This window comes from Acartia tonsa, chromosome 5, assembly GCF_053477335.1.
Source record: "Acartia tonsa isolate MP-2025a chromosome 5, ASM5347733v1, whole genome shotgun sequence".
NCBI classification, from domain to species: domain Eukaryota; kingdom Metazoa; phylum Arthropoda; class Copepoda; order Calanoida; family Acartiidae; genus Acartia; species Acartia tonsa.
Window position 1 is genome coordinate 44117916 of NC_137264.1, and position 23396 is coordinate 44141311.

The 23396-nt window shown below is 31.7% G+C and overlaps 1 protein-coding gene, 1 long non-coding RNA gene and 3 other non-coding genes across 6 annotated transcripts in view; 2 read left to right on the forward strand and 3 right to left on the reverse strand.

Annotated features, from left to right (window-relative positions):
• LOC145319610 (uncharacterized) overlaps positions 1 to 23396 on the reverse strand; it is a 61799-nt gene that overhangs the window by 33039 nt on the left and 5364 nt on the right. The gene's annotated exons all lie outside the window — the stretch shown is intronic.
• LOC145319609 (uncharacterized) lies at positions 257 to 18066 on the forward strand. The gene is made up of 6 exons (XM_080161844.1): positions 257 to 395; positions 849 to 891; positions 8307 to 8441; positions 8817 to 8897; positions 13290 to 13363; positions 15602 to 18066. Exons 3-6 carry the CDS (start codon positions 8313 to 8315, stop codon positions 15675 to 15677), a joined length of 360 nt encoding a protein of 119 aa, XP_080017970.1. The 5' UTR covers positions 257 to 395; positions 849 to 891; positions 8307 to 8312; the 3' UTR covers positions 15678 to 18066.
• TRNAI-AAU (transfer RNA isoleucine (anticodon AAU)) lies at positions 22966 to 23039 on the forward strand. Its single transcript has one exon. It is a non-coding gene; the product is annotated as a tRNA-Ile (tRNA).
• Positions 23083 to 23155, reverse strand: TRNAK-UUU (transfer RNA lysine (anticodon UUU)). The gene has a single exon. It is a non-coding gene; the product is annotated as a tRNA-Lys (tRNA).
• TRNAD-GUC (transfer RNA aspartic acid (anticodon GUC)) lies at positions 23283 to 23354 on the reverse strand. The gene has a single exon. It is a non-coding gene; the product is annotated as a tRNA-Asp (tRNA).

The window sequence follows — 23396 nt, forward strand, 5'->3', positions numbered from 1 at the left end:
AAAAAAAAAAATATTTTTCTCATTTTTTTCCTATCTCGTTCGACCGAAGCTGCTGGCAATGAAACGACCGGTATATTCGTTTAAGTAATAGACAAGAAACTCGCTACATGTTAAGCCACGATCGAGGGTCATTGTATTTAGTTTAGTAATAATTTCATCAAAGAAAGGAAGGTACTGAAGCGATAATCAGTTTCCAAAGCATCACCTCGCCCAAGAGAGGTAATGTTAGATAATCTATAAAATGGCATATAGTTAAAAAAAGACTAATATCAGAATTCTAACGAGGACGCAACAAGCACAAGATTACCCACCCTAGCGGAGCTACCAGAGGATAATAACACTAGCAACAGCAACACACAGTCTAATAATAGCTCAGAGAATGGGGAGATTTCAAGGTAATTATTTTGTAGCGAAGCTTCTCTGTAATTACTTTTGTCTGTATATCCTTTCTTCTTTTCGGGATGCTCTAACCTTCACTTTAGTAACGTATATCAGGGATTTTAGGGGATTACACAATTTATGATAAATTGATGTGCATATTAATACAATACAAAAAAAATCACCCCCTGCGTAGACTAAAAGTTTTGGACTCTACTTGAATTAATAAGGGTTTACAGTCCCCATTTTTTTACGTCAACGAATTAAATAATGTGTCATAAAACTTAAGATACTAGTATGATTTTCAGAATTAAAATTTTTTTTAAATCAAAAAAGTGGTTTGGGGGAGATTGCATTAGAGAAATGAAATCAAAATGAAACAAGTTTTTTCAACTTACTTTATTTTATATTTTATAAAGGTCAAAGGTTAAAATATACTTTTTTTTGTGTTTTAACGTTTAAATTTTTAGGGTAAATGATTCTAGAAACTCATCCACATCCTTGGACGAAGAGGTAACTTTTTAACATTTATTTTTTGGGTACTTTCTCTCAAAGTACCCCCTCCTACACTTATGAAATAAATTAAAAATAAGTAGAAATGAGTAGCTATGATTCTAAAAATGTTAGTTACTACTTGCTAAGACATCAAGGATGATAATATCCATAAAAGCAAAGTTCTGAAATCAGACTTTAGGAAAAAAGAAAGAGTGTCAGAAAGAAATATATAAGTAGAAACAAAATTGTACATTGAAAAATTGCTTAGCTACAGAATACTTTTTAAGGACATTCTTATGGTTTAAGACTTGTTTATAGAGATATAACCTTGTACCGGGTTGTTCCAGTAATTATTTTTCTAAAAAAAACAGACGAATGGGATGATTGTATAATATAAAAATAATAATGTCAAAAAAGTTTAAAATCAACATATGATATTTTATATGGACTACGCTCTCTAAAACGTAACAAACTGTTACGAAAAACATCATCATGCTCAATTTAAAATCAATAGGACAATTCTACCATTCCTAAATAAACGAAGATAGCTATTACGGACGGACGTACTGACCCTAATAATAGAATAGCTTGGTGTAAACAAATTAAATCAGTTACTACTTGCAAGAAAAATAAAGATTTACTGCTTAAAACTTGTTGTTGCTTGATTATTTATCTAAAATTTCAACGCAAATAGAACCAATTTATTCTATTTTAAACTCATAAATATTGTAAATTTTGTACTTTTTGCAAACATTTAGTAGTTTTTACAATTTGGTTAAAGCTTAACATTTTTAAAACTTAAGAAGGAAAGAAATTAATTCTATGCAATATAGGCTTTAAAATTTATGAAATATTTCAAGAAACTACAGTTTATTTTGTTAACAAACTAAGTTACGCACGTACAAGCCCAAGTTATGGAGTAGCTGCGCTACAAAAAAAAGAAAAAAAATTCCGACGGAATTAAAACTTGTTTGTATAAGGCGGGCATTGGCAAGGTATATAGCCAGGCCCACTATTTTTGTCCCAAGTATTTAAACAATAGACGCTATAAATAATATAGAGAAAATAATCATGTTCAAATAAAATTATATATGACATATAAATTTTACATAGAACTATCAGTAATTTTTATTTTTAATACTCATCTTGGGTTAGGTTAAGTAATAGTATAGGGATAGTATCCGGTGGGGATGGGGTTAAATTAACAACATTTTAAAGTTTCATTACGATCAGACAATTCTTTCATATTCCAATATTTTACTGTGCATTCCCTTATTGTAAGAAAGCTTCACAGTTACAAAGTAATAATATCACTTATTTTTAATGATAATAATAATTCTTCTCTATTATAAATCTTTACTTCAATATTATTTGCTTTCGCTACTCAAAAGAAATCTGTCTCATATCCTTTCTAAAAACGCAAAAATTCATGGATCTTAAGGCACGACAAATTTATGAACTAACCAAACAAGTAATATTTTTTAAAGCCAATCAATATTAGAATGTATTTATAAAACTATGGATATTAGTGTAATTTACTTTCCAATACCCTATCACTCCACACAAAAATCACAGAAAAAGATGTAAAACAATTGTTAAAAAAAATTGGAAAAATCATTTCTCGTAATTATTCGAATCCGGTGGATAGGAACCGGTTCTCATCCATAAGAAAAAAATATGTCTAGCACCGAATTATATCCAGCTTTCTACGAATGTAAAAATGTATAATCATAAGATTAAAACCAGTTTTTTTAGCCGGTGCCTTCGGCACCTCGGGACTAAAAAAACTAGTTTTAATTTTATAATTGTACATTCTATATCCGCGGAATGCCGTTTATAATACGATGCGAGAAATAACTATTAATTTGTTGAATGTTTAGACAATTTTCTCGAACTTCTCCCTTTCATATTAAAATGAATTTAAAAAGAGGATAGGGTTTGTTTTTTAAGCTTTTCTATAATTAGGGTCGGTCCGTCCGTACGTCCGTCCGTAACGGATAGCTTTTTTCGTTAATTTAGGCATGTTAGAATTGTCCTATCGATTTCAAACTTTGGTGATTCCTTTAGTAGTTAGGTACGATTTAGAAAGCGTAGCAACTCTATAATCATTACCAGAATGTCCGTACGTCCATTTAAAACATGTCGATTTTTTTACTTTTTTAACAACGAATTTTTATGCGATTTAATTATCCGATTGATCTGATTTTTGGTATATTGATTCCTGGGACAACAAATATAATGTTATAAGCGAAGCAACTCTATAATCAAGTCCTAAAAATGTAAATATGTCCATAAAAATAATCCTGTATCAAGCAGTTTTTCAACAAATTTACTTACAATTTTGCTTCTACTCTTATACATTTATATTCTGAGTATTCAGTTCTGACACTAAACAAGTGCTAATGTTCGTTTGTCCTACCTTTTCAGTGCTTCGCTTTTATGGATGTTGTAATCCTTGTTTCTCTATGCCTGAGGGATTTTAACCCTGCGGATTACCCTCTACCCACCATAACCTAAACTGCAACAAACGAAATGTTACACGCCGTCTAAAAACTTATTTTTGATTTGTTTTAAAAAATAGGGTGGGGGGGGGGGGGGACTACCAAAATAATACATCAATGTGCTTTTAATAAAATGGCATTATTGAATGTCGATTATAAAGCCTTATGGCAATTGCTGACATTTGATCTGATAATTTATTCTAACAATTTGATAAATATTGTACTAGGTTGATATCATAGGTTTAAATTATCAAAATAACAATTCCCGAATGCCTGTAAAACCTGAAAGAAATTAATGTTTACATAAACTTTAGGTTTAGACAGTCATATGGTTAGTTTTTTTAAGTTCTTTCCTTTTAAATGTCAAGCGAGCAAAGAAACCCCCACACCTTAGTTTTAGGATAAATTGAAATTAAGGGGGGAGGGTTAATTTATTTTCATTGACGGGGGGCCCTAGCACTTCATGGTTTATAACTGCGGGGCTACCCTGTACCCAATATAAAATAACCACACATTACGAAAAATTCAATATTTAAATATTTTTTTGAAGGGGGGGGGGGTGATTTTGTAATCGACTAGAAACCGTCTTTTATGAAACAACAAGATTCATTAATAACTTCTGAACGTCTGAAAGAGAGTTTGCGTAATTTTGTCTACTCTACTCAAAATTTTGCAAGCATTTTGAGACTTTAAAAATATAGCAAGGACTTCTACGCATATAATAAATAATAGTGCATTAGTTTTAAATAAAAGATACAATGCCACAAAAAAACCATCACTTACTTTTATTGGATTTTAAAGATGCCAATGAACTTTGTACTTTTAAGGGTTGTGTGATCTGAGCCAAACCAAAAAGTCTTACTTATCTATAATACAAAGTAGCTTGATGTCTGTCCGTCCGTCCCTTAAGATCTCGGTAACTACTGAACCGATTGGATTCTACTCTTCAGGGAATATATCTACTGGTGGTTTTAAGCTATTTTCTTGGGGGGAGGGAAAAAAGCCCCTAGAGGCTAGGTGCGAAGCCGCTGGTCCTTCTATAAAGTAACAGAATGTGTTAGTTATCTCAGGATTTTGACTTTTTTTGGGAGAGTACTTCCACCATCCAAAGAAAAATGTCCCCATTCCTCAATAAAATTAAATATGATAATTGACAGTGTAATATCTTATCTCCATTGCCCCTAGAGGCCTATAGGGGCGTATACTTAATTTTATTTATAATACATTCAACAACATAAAAAATGTACAATTATCAAAATTTTCACCAATAGTTGTTCAAGAGGAGTGTTAAAACAGCCCCATAAAAGAACCACTAGGGAGCTTCTCTGAATGGAATGCAATAATAAGTTGTTCATTGGGATCATTCAAACATTCTTTGAAGTTTTATATTTTAAAGAATTTGAGATGAATGAACTTTTATAACCTGCCGGTTTTATTTTGTTTAATAAAATAAAAATAAAAAAATTAGCAAAACAAGGTCAATTATGTTCATAAAGAATAAAAATGTTTAGCTCATAATGTGTTTAGAAAAATAACGTAATGAAATATGAAAAGTCATGTCAATAAATCATTGAATATGATAATTTTTATATGCTTTTAATAATCAAGTCAGATAACGAAATAGAAAAATGTAATTTTAAGTTTAAAATTTAAATAGCTAATAGACATTAAACTAAAAAAAGATTTTATTTCTTAACTGTTTTAGCTATTTCTCTAAACAGTGTTTTCTTGTTTTATTTGCTTACCTAACCCGGCGGATACAGCCAGATTATTTTGTCTTATATAAGCATAGAAACTTACCATATGTAACAATTATACTTATACAACTTGAGAAATTTTAAGATATTTACCAGATATATTCTATAGGATAAAAGGTTCAGTAGATTACTGCTATATTAGATGTGTGTTATTTTATGGTTGTTTTATGATAAATATTTCCTTTTGATAACCCCTAAATTGAATAGAAACCCCCACTCTTATCTTGAAAAAAATGGAAAATAAGTAAGGGGGAGAAGTATGGGTGGTTTTTCCTATGTTTGTTTTTTTTACTTTGGGTCAGGTTAGTTCAGGCTATATTTGATATTGGGTATCCCCACAGGGCTAAGCATTAAACAAACTACCCCTACTACCCCCTCATACATTTATTTTAAAAATAAAGGGGGTCAAGTTGGGAGTATCAGTACAGTGCACTTTATGCACTTGAGAGAAAGTCTAAATGTAGTATAAGATCTTCAAGTCAAAATTCGTGCACAGAAGAATTGTCTGCTTTATATGCCTGGACTAGCGGCTGCACCCATAACATCTAATAACAGCTGCTTGATATGCCTGGGCTAGCGGCTGCACCCATAACATCTAATAACAGCTGCTTGATATGCCTGGGCTAGCGGCTGCACCCATAACATCTAATAACAGCTGCTTATTAACAGACTTTTACTTGTTTTTTTTTTAAATATTTTCCGAGACAGGGCTGTTTATTACACTAGTCCCCAAAGTTTTATATGTATAAAAGTATTTTTATTATTTTAATTTCTCCCTTTCCCCGCATTATATGTACATAATACATATATTCAAAGACCTCACGTTTTTAGCTTCCCTAAAATATCATGAGTTCTGAGTTATATTAATTACAGATGCCTAGACAAGATTTATATATTTATCACTTTTTAGCAGAGAAGCTTCTCTATAATTCACTTTGTCTGTCCGTCCGTAAGTCTGTAACGCTATGGGGGAACTGCAAATTTTTCTAATTATTTTTATTAAGATATCTTTATAAAAGAGCATAAACTTACATGTCTCGTCAGTCTGTCAAATTATATTTATATAATAAGGTTTCGTGAATTTATATTTTTGTTCATATCCTTCTGTGCATCTGTTTTACCTCTATTTTTTATGGTCACTGAACTTTGTAATTACTAAATGTGATTTCGCTTTGCTTTGAATTTTGACATTCTTGTTAGGCTCCCAAAATGACAGATATTTGTACTTTGAATACTTTTTATTCAAATTAGTCAGGAAGGGAAGTGACAACTGAAGATAAATTGTTAACTGTGTGTACTTTTGTCGATTTACAATACTTTTTGGCCAATGAAATTAAATAAAGTGTTCTTGGCTAAATCAAAATAATGATGTAAACCTAATTAAATAATTTATATATAATAACAACACAAAAGTCAAAGTTTTCTCAGTGCAAGCAGCTCTTATCCGCGAAGGAAAACAATGCCAATCGTACCTAAATTTTATAAATCTCCATGCATAGTTTTAAATCAACATTTCTACAATAACGAAAAGAGCATTACGTTACAGACTTCGTACGGACAGTCCGACAAATTATTTAAAGCTTCGCTTTTAAGAAGGTAGCTTTAATAAAATTCATAGACTTAAATAAATACTTATGATAGCATTGTCATTCTAAAAATGAAATCCAAGATATCAAACTTTCAGAATAACCTTGCAAAAATGGACAAAATCAAAAGTATGTAGGTATTTCAAAAAGAAAAAAGTCTCAAATTTTCATGAAATGTTTGTTTGAAAAATTTAGGGCTCGTTAACAGTCCTTTTTCAAATAAGCCGTTTTATGTAAAGAGATTGAAAATGGAAGATATTGCAACCAGCTGCAAGTTGTTCAAAATATTGCGGCTCGGCTGCGGATTGTTGACTTTCTCATGAGGGTAACATATAGCTGCCGAGCCTAGAAAAATAAGCATTTATCTGCTAGAAACTAAAATGCATGCGCCAGAAAATTACAAATCTATAAAAAAAAGCAAGGACAATTTCTTACATAAATAGAGCAGCAACAATAAGCTAATTAATTAAGTAATAAAATAGAAAAATATGAAATACAAAAATATAGAAAATCCTGTGTGTATATATGTGTGTATGTGATAGAGAGAGAAATAAAAAAATAGATACTGTAGAGGCTAGAATTAATAGATAGTGTATAGTCTAATACTGATACGAGACATACTTAAGTGACAAACAGACCGTCGGACGTTCGGCGAGCAAAGCACTACTAATAAAGCAGCTGCGCTTCCCAAAAAAAGTTGAAAATGTGCGTAAATTTCGCATTAATTTTCCTCTTAGTTACTTAATAAAATTTCATTGCCTGCCTGAAACGTATGTGTGGCCTTCAGACCAGACGACAGACTATAATTATTAAAGAGCAGGAACAGGACAATAGAAATTAAAGTTATTCTTTAAAAAGATTTTGATAGGTAGATAACCCTTGCTTAATAAGCATTGCAAACTTAAATACACACTAATACTTTTCCTATTATATAAAGTAATTTTTTGTCTGAAGCTTAAGATTTCAATAACTACTAAACTAATTCTCATTTATAGGAAAGCTTCACATAGGTCCTGGGATAGTTTTAGGCTATTATAATTCTAGAACTAAGTCTTTTGATTAGTAAATATATAAATTATTCTTTCCTCCAATAAAAATTCTGTATTTGGTTGGTTAAAAAACAAAAATTTCCTTTCTGATTTTTTCCTCTGAAAAACTACCTATTACAACTGATCATTTGTTGTCTCAATTATTGCAAATCCAAGTGTACAAAAATATGTACATTTGCAATTTATGTTTAACTCATCTATTTATAACTTTAAAAATTGTAATTTCCTCAAGAAGAAGATGGGACAGTGTAATAGCCTTAAACCAAACAAAGAAATTGATTTAATTTAATTTTAAGTGCTAGACAAAAAAAACTGGCTATTTAACTATTAATGTGATGCTTCACAGGAGTGCTGAAAATGAAAATTGATCTTATGTATCATAAATCCCAATATTTTAGAATCTCTATGTAAAAAACTTAAGTCGGCATCATTAATCCATAGGTCGCAGGTTCATTCCATTTCGTGCGCATACATAAATAAATTACTATAGATACTATAATTTTTTACTTCTTTTCTTTCAATAAGTTTGCCTTTTTTCAGTGTTCCATGTGTGATTCCCTGGACAGCGCCCTGGTGGAGAGAGCCATGGCCAGATTGTCCCTAGAACTGGGCTCTGAGTTTCTGTACAATGTCATAATCACAGACTATGAAACCGGCCTGGAACATCAAGTTAAGGTGAGCTTATACTGCGACTCTGGGATTTAGCAATTCATTTTGATTTGTTATTAGTTAAAAAATGTTTTTTTTTATGCAGTAACTTGGTTTTTGGGGTTTTGTGATTTAACTTGGTTCCTTGTTCATTATTTTAATATTTATTTTTGTATTAAAAATGTTAGAGGTGGGAAGGGGTGATTATGGATGCAATAGACCCTTAATTATTCTGTATTCAAAGTTTTATAAACAAATCCTCACATTCATTAGCTGAAAAAAAACGTTTATTAATTTTGGCTTGATTAATTCAGACTATTAGTGTCAAAACTCTCAACAATTACTTGAATTTTGTTTTTCATTATAGATTTTGTCAAACTAGCATTGATTATTTTTATTTAGGAAGTGTTCTGTAGCATTGATAAAGAGAACCTAAAGTTAGAACACAACCAACTACAATTTACTTCAGAAACAGCCTTAAAGGTAATCAAAATATCTACGTAATTCAAAGTATGATCAAAATTTTTTTTTACTAAAATCCAGTTGTTACTTTGCTACTGAAGGATGCAATAGTACTAGTTTAAAAAAAAATTATTGTCTACCCAAAAAACGTCAAATGAATTGCATAACATCCAGAGACAATAAAAAATTTCAGTACATACTTTTCAATACCACATGCACTTAACACATCTCTAGTGAATAATATAATAAACATTCATGAGTAGCGAAGCTTAAAAAAAGGGATATCTGACGGATGACCGGACATAGTTAAATACTTTTTGGTAACAGGAATCTTTAAAAGCTACAACCAATTATCTTTTATAAACGCCTAGAAACATTTCCTTCTTAGGATAGATACACATAGACTAAGTGAGTTATAGAGGAGCTTTGCTACTAAAACTAATATTACGACAGAGACATAATTTTTTAGGCGAATAAAAAAATAAGCAAAGTTGACGCACTTACATGAATATACAGAAAATCATGTACAAATTAATCGAAAGTTAAGTCAAACCATTTTTTATACTCGAAACTATTAAATGATTAAGGTTGGTTCGTCCGTTTGTAACGAATAGCTATTATCAATGATTTCGGTATGTTAGAATTGTTCTATTGCTTTCAAATTTGGCATGATAATTCCTGTAACAGTTTAGAAAGCATAGTAATTCTATACATGCTTATTTTTTTTAGCTTTTTTGACACTAATATAATATAATTATAATTATCCAACTATATAATTCAACTGTTTTTTGAAATATGATGACTCAACCCAATCTTCCCCGATTTTGTATAATTTTTGAGGAACACGATTCCAGTGACGTCATATTTTTCTTTCCCGAAAAAGGGAAGAGGGGAAGAAAATCTCTTCAAAAGAGATGGGGAAAACCCCCTTTTCTCCCATCTCTTTTTTTCTTCCCCCCCTTCCCTTTTTTCGGGAAAGAAAAATATGACGTCACTGGAATCGTGTTCCTCAAAAATTATACAAAATCGGGAAAGATTGGGTTGTGTCAATATGATTACTAGGACAAAAAAGTACAATATTATAAGCGAAGCAATTCTATATAACGTATTAAAAATTTCAGTGTGTCAATAAACTTATCCTGTAAAGTAGTAAGGTTTTTATTTGTCTGTAGCTTAATCTCTGAAGATACATGTCCGAATTGGTAATACTTTTCAGGAAGATTTGTATATTGAAGTGGTTTTAGGCTATTTTTCTTAACTCCACCGCCCTCCCCTAGAGGCTAGGGGTGAAGTAACTGGTTTTTAATATAGTAAAGTTTTTAATGAATGTTAAAAAGCACTTGAATCTACCCAAGCCATATAGAATATATGTAGTTCTTAAAATTCTTAGAAACCACTAATTATACCATCCCAATTAATGATGATAAACAAAATTAGTTCTTTTGCAGATTAAAATAAATTGAAAAGTCTAAACTATTATAGTTTGAACCAAACAATCATGATTTGATAAAGATCTTAAAGTTTTTAAGCCAACGAATAAAAGAATTTGAACATAAAATTTAGCAACCTCATTCATTCTTGGACAAAATTACAAAATATTTTGAATTAAATTAAAAAAAAATATTCAGATGTTTATCTTTAATTCCATCTAATATCTAACCATAAAATGTCAAACAACAGATTTGACTTTATATAATAATATTATATAATAAAAAATCGTTTTGAATCTCTAGTGGTAGAATAACAGGATGTCTGTATGTTTTCCAGTAAAATTTTGTGAACGGCTTACTTATTTTAAAACAATTTAAAGCGATTAGAAGGATAATAAACGCAATAAATGTTTGTTTGTTTGTTAAAATGATTTATTTTTATAAAAAAAAATCATACATAATGAAATAAGTAAAATACGAAATAAAAATTAGATATGTGTTAGTAGGTTAAGGGTTAGCTGTTATACATATAAAATATCAATAACTAACATAAAGACTAACTACACAATTAAATTAATAATGTTTAAATTGGTTTGGTGTTTCAGTTTCAGTTTGTTAGAGTTGGTTGGTTTGATGTATTGATAGCAAGCAGTTTGGGCAGGAGTAGATTATGGAGTTGGAGGGTCCCAGTTTCAGCTTACTGGGCTCTTTTTGGGTCTTACAAAATTGATGAAAAGTCAAAATCGTAAGGCAGTCCTATAATAATAAAGACTGCAAAGGTTCTTGTCAAAGATTTCTTAAAATTCACAAAAAGTGACCTGCCCCTTGACATATGCAGGTAAAAATAACCCCATGATATGGGGGAGAATGCACCAGAAAAAAAGGGAAATGTATTTCCCTTATCACACACAATAAATAGAATAGTAATAAAACACAGACATCACGCGGGAAAAAGAGGAAGAACAGGTGTAGCAGAAGGGGTGATGATTGGAGGGGAGGGAGGTAGGTGAAACTGTTGTTGACAAGGCGGGATTACTAGCGGCCATCTCGTCTCGGCTTGGTTTCAGATTTCAAAACAATATTTCCAGCACAAAAAATGGATACATAATAACCAAAAAAAACTTGAAGCGGGAAAAAAGTAGGCAGACAGAAAACTGATTCTTCTCCAGTGATGGTAGAAATCGTCTGTGTCCGAGTACCAACAATATCTTCACAGCACCTATCGGAAAACAACGAAGATTTTGTTATCAAACAAATAACAAAAAATGTTGACACAAATAATGTGTGCAGCGGTTAGAGTAGCACACATGATGTGTGTTACCCGCCCCGCGTCCCAGCGCATACTGAAACGCAATAAATGTAAAAATTTGTTTATTCTCATATAAAAACAATAATAAAAAAAACTTTATACAAAGTAGAATGATGTCTGTTTGTTCCTTAAGATCTCGGTAACCACTGAGCCGATTGGATTCTACTCTTCAGGGAATATACCTACTGGTCCTGTAATGGTTTTAGGCTATTTTCTTGGGGGTGGGACACCCCAAACTTCCTTAAAAAAAAAAAAAAAAAAAAAAATCCCCCTCAATTAAAAAAAAAAAAAAAAAAATCAGTTTGAAATTAGTGGTTGCATCTCAAATTTTTTTTTCAAAATTACCTCTTGGGGCAAAGTCGCTAGTAATTAAATATTTTGCTCTACTTGTTAAGTTCCGACCCTCTACAATTATGTTAATGTTCGTTTTCCTCATAGTCTGATTATATATTTTTGTGGATGTTGCCATCCTTGTTTTGCTATTAGATAAGGTCTAACTTACATATATACTTATTTGAAACATATGCAGAAAGAGAATGTCTGTTGCTAATTAAATTTTTAAACAGTAACACACAAATTCACATTTTAATCAAATTTTATTTTTGCATAAAAGATTAAAAATTAAAGCTAATATGTATGTATACATTAAAACTTGTTGCATCCTTTTAAATAAGTTTTTTTTTATAAGCTAATAAACAAGAACTTAAAAAATCTTCTTTAATTTATTAGTGATAATTTTTTAAAGCGAAGCTTTTCTATAATTAGGGTCGGTCCGTCCGTCCCTTTTTTCGTTAATTTAGGCATGTTAGAATTGTCCTATTGATTTCAAATTTTGCATGGTGATTCCTTTAGTAGTTAGGTACGATTTAGAAAGCGTAGCAACTCTATAATCATTACCAAAATGTCCGTACGTCCATTTTAAACATGTTGATTTTTTTACTTTTTTAACAACAAATTTTTATATGATATAATCATCCGATTGATCTGATTTTTGGTATATTGATTCCTGGGACAACAAAGTATAATGTTATAAGCGAAGCAACTCTATAATCAAGTCCTAGATATGTAAGTATGTCCATAAACATTATCCTGTATAAAGCAATTTTTCAACAAATTTACTTACAATTTTGCTTCAACTCATATACATTTATATTCTGATTATTCAGTTCTGACATTATATAAGTGTTCATGTGCGTTTGTCCTACAGTTTCAGTGCTTCGCTTTTATGGATATTGTCATCCTTGTTAAATTATACCTTAACCTATAAATAATTTTTAAACTAAGTTAACTCCAGTAGGTAGTTTTCCTGTAAAGCATATCTCGAAGTATTAAGTAACTCTTGGGAGAGTAGTCGATGAAAAAAACCCTCCCCGAGCCTATAGGAAGCTACACTGCAAAGAAGGTCCATATCTTTAGCAGTTGGCGAGATCTTTCGGTAGAAAGGCAGAGGCTGCTATTTAGCAAATTAATTTCGCTTGAAATTACCGAAAATTTAGTTGGAGTAAAGTTGGACTAAAACTTGTTTTTTTGTGTAACTGAAAAGGAAGTGGATAAGAAGGCGAGAAAAAAGGGAAGGGGGTAGAGGGGAGAAACTTTTACTTATAATTGTCAGAATCACATTCCCTTTTCCCTGACAGAAAGGCAGAAAAATCAAATTATTTTAATTCTTTTTAGGGAGCAAAAGCAGATACTGTTATAGCAACCAAAATTGGTCCAGGTCTGGTAGAAAAAGGACTTACAGTGTACAGGTAGACAATTTTATTTTCCACCGGATTAAAAACCAGTTTTGAGCCACACTGAAATTCATTGAGTTTTGTTGGCCATGAGGAAATGATACGAGTAGATATAACTATTATAGATAACTTTATCTAATTAGTAGCGAAGCTTCTCTATAGTTACAAATGTCCGGTCATATGTCCGACAGATGGGCATTTACATGTATGTTCCTACATGCTATATGATCTTGGAATCCTTTATTTTGTAGTATGTCCGTGGTCCACATAGCTATGGTGGAAGACAATTTTATTTTCTAAGCTGTTATGTGGTGAATTTGTACTTTTGCAAATTTTATGTTTTTTTTTCTCGGTTATTCTAATTATTTAAAAATCCCTACAGAACCTACTTAAATATTCCCATTTATTAAACTTATTTAAAAAAAAAGAGAATATGTTTGCGCGCGTTTCAATAGGTTTTTTTCTTCATATTTTTAAAAATCAAGTAGTATTTTTACAAAGACCCCCTGAAATCAAAGATTAGACGATCCACGAAAGAAATAATTTCATTTACAATTTGTAAATGTTACCAAAAAGATTAATTAAACCGACATTGTCCTATCCCCCTCTGCCTGTATAATGCATTTTTTCACATGTTTTCGCCATGTGAACTGTAGATTTACAGTTTTACTCTGCACATGATTGTTAGGTCAATATTGTGTAAAATTTAGTGTTTTAGCATGCTTCTGACACAAAAACCTATAAAAAGTACACCTTAAGTACATTTACTTTTAATTAAATTCATGTCGTTAATAAAAAGGCAAAAACTTTATATTATAACAATAACAAGAAAACATATACGAATACAGTATCATTTACTGTTTAATTTTAATCTTTTCGAAAATTTAAGACAGCAAAAATAAAGCTAAATATCAGCCGACAGCAAACCATGACTCATGAATACAATAATATACAGTTGTTGGATCTTAATATATCCTATTTTTTTCCATAAGCTTCGCTCCGCACTGTTTAACATTATCCTTCTTGTTGTGTGTCTTGCAGGGTTTTTAATTTAAAGGATAAGCCAATGGGCAATAATTTTATATACATCCCAAATGACTCCTTCTGTAGATTTTAGAAATTTGCTAAAAGGTTTAGACACTACTAATTGTAACCATCAATGAAAGTACCCAACGTTTTTTACCCAACGAATAAGATAATGTGATTATAAAGCTTTGGGTACAAGTTTAATTTACAGTCTAATGTCCCTTCCCTCCTTGTCTTGAGAATTGAAATGACATTGATGAAATAAATGTTTGAACTTATCCAAATGCATGATAGTACACGTGATATCAAAGTACAATTAAAGTCTCCTAAACTTTAAAGGTTCCACAGCCGCGCGGCTTATATCTTTTAGCCGTAGCTAACATTCCTAACTTAATATATAAAGGTTTTTTTTGTCTCTTGCTTAAGATTTTGATAAGTACTTAACCAATATAGTTCTTCATTTTAGGGAAGCTTTACAAAGGTCCCAGGATGGTTTTAGGTTATTTTTCTGTCCTTCGGTACCCATTGAGCTACAAAGCCACTGGATGTTAGGGGCACAGTGGCTAGTTTATTTTTAAGAAACAGCATCAGAGTATGATTTTTGTACTAAATAGTTTTTTAAAAATAAAAAAATACATATTCAACCCTGCTTTAAACTTTATTTTTTGCATGTTTGACTTATCATGAACTAGTTTAACTTCCTTTGTTTTAAATTGATAAACTGATAGATTTAAAAATAAAACCATACATTAACAAACTGACAACAATTTTATCAAAAAAAAACAGTATCCTTATACTAAAGTAACAGGATGTTTTTCTGTCTGTGTGTCTGTACCGAAGGATCTCGCTAACCGCTAAATCGATCGGGTTTTCCTTAACAGGGTAGATTCTCATATGTCCTGGGAAGGTTTTTAACTATTTTGGGGGAGGGTACTACCACCCTCCCAAAAGAAATGACAAAAAATTTTAAAATTTTCCTTAAATCTGGGAGACTTCAACGTAAGATTAAGAGGTATCCGTAACATAAAGAATTATCGTAGACTTTAACAAACAAAAACATTTAAAGTGCCACTAGAGGCCTCTAGGGGCGTAGCCGCTAGTTGTTAAGTAAAGTAGCAAAAATCAGGCCGACGAGTTTTCAGGGGCAACAAAACAATCTCTCTTGTAATGTGTCATTTCCTATTTACGGAAAACTATTAATTTTGTAATAAATATATTTTTTTTTAGTGGAAACCTACGAATGACGTATCAAGATGCCCCGTGTTATCCAGTTGCTTTGGAAGCTTCTCAATGGTGCCTCTGATTGGTCAATATACAATGCATGATTTTTATTGGATAACAATAATCCAATCAGAGATTATGATTGGCCAAAAAGATTATGTGTTGTTCTTGTTGGTAAAAAATAAGCCATGTAACATTATTGACTAATGCAAGGAAATTCAAGTAAATAAAAACCACACCTATTGTATGTTCATTTTTAAACGCCATAAAGTAATAATGTTCAGTTTGAAGTTTTTAAAATTTGAGGTTTTTTTTGGCTTTTATTGTTATTTTTTAGTTTATGTAAAATGTGATAAAAAATTCTAAAAAAGACTTTAAAAATGTGATCATCCATGAAAAAATTTCTGTTCTACAGTTTAAATGCCTTTAACTTTTTTTCTCGTATTCATTCGAAACCGGTTAATATACGATGGATTAGAACCGGTTCTCATTCATACGAAAAAACTATGTCTACATATTATATCAAGATTTAAACCACTGGAAAGCTGTTTATAATACGATGCGAGAAATAACTATTCTTAGATTTTATTTTTGTGGTGCTGTACAAAAACCTGGTGATTTCTAAAAATTGTATAGACTTTTTAAAATGCAAAATAATGAGATAATAATAGTGAATAGTTTACCATTTTCTAGGACGAGTGTTTGAAAAAGTAAAAGATCCTAAATTGGTACATAGTTTGATGGAAAGGGAAGTTGGTACCCAAAGTTTCATACACAATTTTTAATTGACTGGCTTAAAACTTTGGCTACTTTTATTACATCCTAAATGGTTGTTTTAAACTAGCAGTATCCAAACCTTGCAATCATTAATTTATATTCACAGAATGTTTTGTAATTATCAATATTGGTCTATTTATCTCCATTGTCTTATCCTTAAAGATTCCTTAACATAGTAGGTTTCTTTATTACAAAGGGAAAAGTAGGTTGCGGGTAAAATCCGTAAAGGTTGTGTGTTTTAAGTTAAAAACAGTAGAAGAACGATAAAAATTTATGTTAACTTTAAAAAAAATTTGTTGTCTATAGTTCTTTTCAATAACAAATACACATATTTAGTGAATATTATCGTCCTCCTACTATCTTTAAGCCTTAAAACACACACTTTTACGGATTTTACCCGCACCTACTTTTCCTTTAATAAAAAATTCTGAGATTTATAAATTGAGAAATTTATAAAAATCTGAAAATCTTAACAGAGGATCTTTTCAAGGATCTAAAGGGATAAGACAATGATCGATAGATTGATGTACATCCCCAATGATGAAGCAAAAAATCCCTCTTCTGTAGATTACAATTATTAGATGAAACACTTGGACACTCAACTTAATAAATCAACAAATCAAAATTTATAAAAAGTCCTCAAAGTTGTTGAGCCAACGAATAAGAAAACGCTTTCAAAAACTTTGGGGACTAGTGTAATAACAGCTTATTGTCCCCTTCCTTCCTGTGATTTTTTACTCTTTTTAAACTCGTGTTATAAGCAATGATAACAATGCTTAGATTTATTAGAATTGATTTCAATTAATCAATAGAATTAGTAAAATAATGATATTGTAATAATAGTACAGATTTTTGTAATTAGAATACCTATAATATGTATACCAACATTTCTTTAACAAAAAATTGTTATATTTTTATCAAGTTATGTTTTATAAGTAAAAAAGAAATAGAAATAAAAAGTAAAAATACATATTTTAAGAATTTATTTTCTTCATGGACTGTGATTCATCAAATTAATTCCATTTGAAAATTAAAAGAAATGGGGGAGAAGGATGGGGATTTTTTAAATTGTTTGTCAGAATCCTGGTCCCTTGTCTCTGATTTTCGTCAAATAGGCATAAATCTGAGGGTAAATTTTCATATTGGAAAATTAAAAACAGATCAGATCCTGAATGTCGTCATTCTAGAATATTTTATGAAAAATATGTATAATTGAAAAAGGTGGAGGGGGGTAACGTTATTTTAGCCAACTGTGAGTATCATCTTATTAGAGTATATGAAAATCTAGTTCAACATCGATCCAAGTAATTATATATTATTACATTCATTTTATGTGGGTTTAACAAAATACTGAAGAGGGGGGGGGGGGCACAGTGGGTTTTTTGGCTGATTTGGGGATTTTTTAACTTTATGAGTCACAAATGCCAACAAAAGCTTATTCTATCTAAAAGTAAAGTTAAAACCTTTCATATACAGGTTATAGCTTATGTAATATAACATATTATAGACATATTATTGTGATTTTAATAAGAAAAATGTCCCTAAAACTATTCTACTCATATGGTTAAAAATTTGAAATTTCTTATATTATTCTGTTAAAAATTTTTTTGTTTAACATCGACTTAGACCTTAATTAAAACTTTTGGAGAGTTATTAAGGTGTACATATATGATTAATATACATATTATATGCTTCTAAGTTTTTAATAAATAGTATACAGGGCTCGGCAGCTGCGCATCAGCTGTGACTAAGCTGTAAATTTTAACCCATTTTGATGTTCTTTGGAGGGATTGTCATACTTGTCATTGTCTAGGGATTGTCATGTTCGACCTTTTAGTTGATGTTTAAAATTGTAAAAGGTTTGCCTGAGGTATACAGGCTGCCGAGCCCTATTACAATATCCTTAAAAATTATCCTGTAATTATTCAGTTTTTCAACAAATTTACTTACAATTCTGTTAAACTTTTATACATTTATGTTCTGATTATTTAGTTATGACAATCTATAAGTGTTAATGTTCATTTGTCCCACCGTTTCAGAGCTTTGCTTTAATGGATGTTGTCATCCTTGTTATTTTCAAATTTTAATAGTTGGATGGAGAGTTTAAGTAATACCTACAGTAAATGAATGTGGATTCAGGGACTACTATTAAATTTAGAAACCAAGACCATTGAAAGGAAAGAACAATATAAATCAAGTATTTGAAACAAAGTTAAAGGACTGACATAAAAAAATAGTGGCTTATAAATCAAATTTAATTTAAATGTTTCAGAAATACAGAAAGGAAGACTTACACACATTTATAAAAATTGAGCAGCTTTGTTCCAAAAACTATTCATAATAATCATTGTATATATGTTTTCAGTATATCCTATAATATAAAGTTTTTTTTTGTGTGTAGCGAAGGATCTCACTCACCACTGAACTGATGTGGTTCTTCTTTAGAGGGAAGCTTCTTATAGGATGGTTTTAGGCTATTTCATTTTTATAAATAAGCCTGGGTAATGTTTTAAGCTATTTTTCTGCCCTTCTATATCCCTTCGAATACCCTAGATGCTAGGGCCGCAGACGTTAGTTTTATATAGAGTAGATTACCATCAATGAGGTAAATCTTTACCCACCCACCCGCAAAAAAGCTGTCTATCTAAAATCTCTATAATCAATTCCTAACAATGTCCGTATACCCTTAAACAGTATTTTATATTTAAGAACTTTTGCAACAAATTTAGGCAAAATTTTGACAAGACTTATTTATATATTTTTTACATATTCACGCTCTACAAGAGTTAATGTTTGTCTGTCACCCCGTTTCAGAGCTTTGCTTTTATGAATATTGTCATCCTTGTTCAAATATAAATAAACTGGTTGTCAGACCATTACCGATAGACTGAAGGACTTAGTAAATTATAATCTGGATGCTTCTTAGTATGGTAATAAAGTCCTTTAAATAGCAGCTGAGAAATTCATGTTTTCCCTAATACTGTTTCTAATGGACAGATGTACCAACAGACGGACGTATCATTTACAGAATAGCTTCGCTATTAAAAACAGAAAGGTAACCTTTAAAGATTAAATATGTGTGTTATTGAATTATATCAATTTTTAGTAGTTTGACTTCATAATGGTATTTAATTTATATTAATAAAGCCTTCTACCGTCTGTTTTTGGAGCTGAATTTCTAATTTGGGGCTATTTGTTGCCAAGAGTTATGAACTAATCTTGAACTATAAATACTTAAATTTAATCAGGGCCTAAATAACTTTTGGTACCTCGTAGCCCCAAGTTAGAAAAACCTTTAAACGTAAAAAATACATGTTATTTTAAGATGCAATTTGAGGTGTTCTTCGATTTTAAATTACAGATTTATGACAAATTTTCTTATTTTTCTTGGCATTTTGAAGTAGAAACATCTGTCTATATCAATGAAAAAGTAGAAAAAGCAATGTATGATGATTTTAATGAAAAAATTCACTTTTAAAAAAAATTCCTTTGACCATATTCAGCAAAACGGCTGTATTTTGCCTAATTTTGTAGTATATCAAAAATCTGTTGTATGGCAACTTTTGAATGGTAATACTAGCCTTTGGTACATTTAACTCAAAATTAAGGAAATTTAAAAAATGACCAAAAATCCTACTGTGGGGGGGGGTGCGGTATTTTTTCGAATCCATATCTTGGTTATGTGGGATCTCTCAAAATAGCCTTTAACCTTTTAGTGACCAATCAAAAAAGGTCCCTCAAAATTATTGAAAGATCGGTCCAGAATGAAGGTTTACCCAGATTTTATTGGATATATCTGGACTGCTCGATATATTTTTGGTTCAAATACCTGGAGCGAAGCATCTCTTCAAATTACTCTTACAAAATGGTGCTTTCCCGATTGAGCACTGATAACCAACCCCCTTATCTTATATGAAAAATAGGAGGTATTATTTAATTTTCTCCATTAAACCTTACCTAACTACCCCTTCTCCTTATTTTTATTTACTTCAAAATAAGAAGGGAGTTTTTACTGCTTTGTGTCCTTTTAAACCATTTTCTATTTATATTACAAGCTGCAGCGCACTTATCATCTAGGGGAGAAAGTAATAAGTGATTTTGAATACTAACAAACACACATCTAATTACTAACTGATTTTGACAAAGAAAGTAAAGCAAGAAAAGTACTTATTTAAAGAACTGGTTCATCTTAGCCGTTAATGTAAAAAGTTTTCATGAGCTCTTTAAGTCTTATCTGCACTGCAAAGAATTTCTTCGTATAGGGTTTGTCCATCAGTCCATATCAATTTTAAAATCTGTTAACCAATTTCTGTCTTCCAGATGATCTTTGACAAACCTAAAAAAAATATCAATGGTTCCTATTGCTGCTATGCCAGGTGTGTGACATTAATAGGATGCTTTGCCGCTGAAGGTTGAAAACCAGTATGGTGTTATATTAAAAGAATATCTACTCCATGGTCATATTATCTTTGTGTATTAGTTTTATAGCTTTGATTTGTTAAGCTTTGCTTTATTGTATATTGTCGTCCCTGTTTTCTGTTTTTGCAAATCTTTGATTAAAGACAGTTAGCAGTGTCAGTTGCAGAAACAAGATAGTATGTCTAAAAGCCAGGTAGGGAGAGGAAATTGGACTCTTAATAATACAGGTATTCAATATTCTATAAACACGTTACCTTATTCGTTGACTCATAGACTTTGAGTACTTTTATTGATTCTAATAGTTTTGACTAGTTCTGTCAAAACTTTTCAAACTATACCTAGTTTTGATAAACAAATGGATGACTTTGTTTATTATCATTGTGGATGTATATCAATTGATCGTCCATTGTCTTATCCCTTAATATCCGTAGCTGCAAGATCTCTTCATTTTCAGTTAAGAAACATACAAGGCTTTGGAGAGTTACACTTTTACCATCCTCAAACAAAAGCAACAGGATGTTTGTCTAACTGACTGTTTTGTATCAAATAATATCGCTAACTATGGCTCTCCTTCACAGTGAATATACCGTGAATGTTTTAATTATCGTGGAGGAGTGTATTTTCAGCCTCACAAGAGAAACCGCCCCCCGATAAATATTACAACAACACCATTTTTCTTTTTCAAAACAACTAAAACTGAACTTGGAGGATCAAGAGAAAAAGGAATGTGATTCTGACAAAAGATTCTAAGTGAATATTTCAAATCAACCCCCTTCCCCTTTTTTCACCCTTTTTACCCACTTCCCTCACAGTTACACCTAAAAAACAAGTTTTACTCCAAATTTACTTCAACAAAATATTTAATCTTCGGCAAATTCAAATAGAATTAATTGGCTAAATATCAGCCCCTGAGAGGATCAAACTCCAAGCCACCTCTATTGAAAGGTGAATAGAGGCCACTAGGGTCAAAGTTGCGAATAATACCTTTGTCTTTTTGTACTAAATGTGCCGAGTCCTTCAGAAAAAAAAACTAGAATTAATCCCCTATTTTTTTTCTTTTACATCCGCGGAAAACTGTCTATAATACGATGCGAAACAACGATACCCTCAATCTCCCTATTTATACAATTCCTATCCTCTTACTGGATGAATGAACTGACCAATAAATGTGGTCCATATAAGCAACCTAAATTGAAACTTTCCCCGTCAAAATATATACATAGATGTATAGTTATACTATATCCAGTACTAGTGGGGCTTCGCCCCATGAGGTAATGGAAAGTCAACCCTGCAGAATAATTTTATAGTTTTATTTTCAAAAAGTTATTCTTTGCCGAATTACTCTTTGGTAAAATTAAACCCAGGTTGTGCGCCGTATGCGCAAAAATTTCAATTCATAAAAATTAAACACTGGTTGTTCACCGTATATCTCGTACGGAGTGAGCATAAGCTCCGATAGTCCCACTGACTGGACCACATACGCACAAAAATTGAAAACTCTTCTCTGTAAATTTTATTTAATACCTATAATTGCAACAACTTTTTAAAGATGTCAATTTAAAAGGGGGGGGGGGGTTCAATGGGGCTTCGCCCCATGGTGCAATGGGGTTCCCCTAACCCAATTACTGGTTTTTGTTTACAAAAATAAAATAAAAAATAAAAAATTTGGAAATGGGGATTTTTTATTTTTAGGGGGGTTGGGGTGTCCCACCCTTCTAGAAAATAGCCTAAAACCACCAGAGGACCAGTAGGTATATTCCCAGAAGAGTAGAGCCCAATTTGTTCAGCAGTTACTGAGATTTTACAAAAAATGTAAAAAAAAAAATTTTTGGGGGTGTTTTTTTTTGTTTTAGGGGGGGGGTTGGGGGTGTCCCACCCCCCAGGAAAATAGCTTAAAACCATCACAGGACCAGTGGGTATAGTCCCTGAAGAGTAGACCCCAAGCGGTTCAGCGGTTACTGAGATCTTAATGTGGAAATTTAACTCATATTACAAACTTGTGTGGAATGTTACAATAGGTAAAAAGAGTTCGCAGTCGGTAGGATTCGAACCTACGCTCCCAGAGGGAATCTGATTGTGGACAAGGGGTAAAAGTTTAGTTTGTCAGCTGTGAGATTCGAACTCACATATATGTATATATGTATGCGAAGTTTTGAGTCCTACATTTGTGTGTAGGCCCGTTAGCTCAGTTGGTTAGAGCGTCGTGCTAATAACGCGAAGGTCACGGGTTCGATCCCCCTACGGGCCAAACAAATTTTGCTGTGTTAGCGTGCGTCAGTGCAAAATGGTAGCGCCCGAGCAGGGGCTCGAACCCTGGACCGTTAGGTTAAAAGCCTAACGCTCTACCGACTGAGCTACCCGGGCCCAATGATGTTAAAGATAAATTATGAAGAACAAAAAATATGCCTACCATGTTGAAGCTAGAGCTGTGGGCGAGCAGACTGCCTGTTGTAGAAAAGCATGTCTCTCTAGCTTTGTAAACGGTTATGTCCTCCCCGACCGGGAATCGAACCCGGGCCTTCCACGTGACAGGCGGAGATCCTCACCACTAGACTATCGAGGAATTTATAACAGGTGTGGAAACTGAGAAAATTTGAAATCTTCT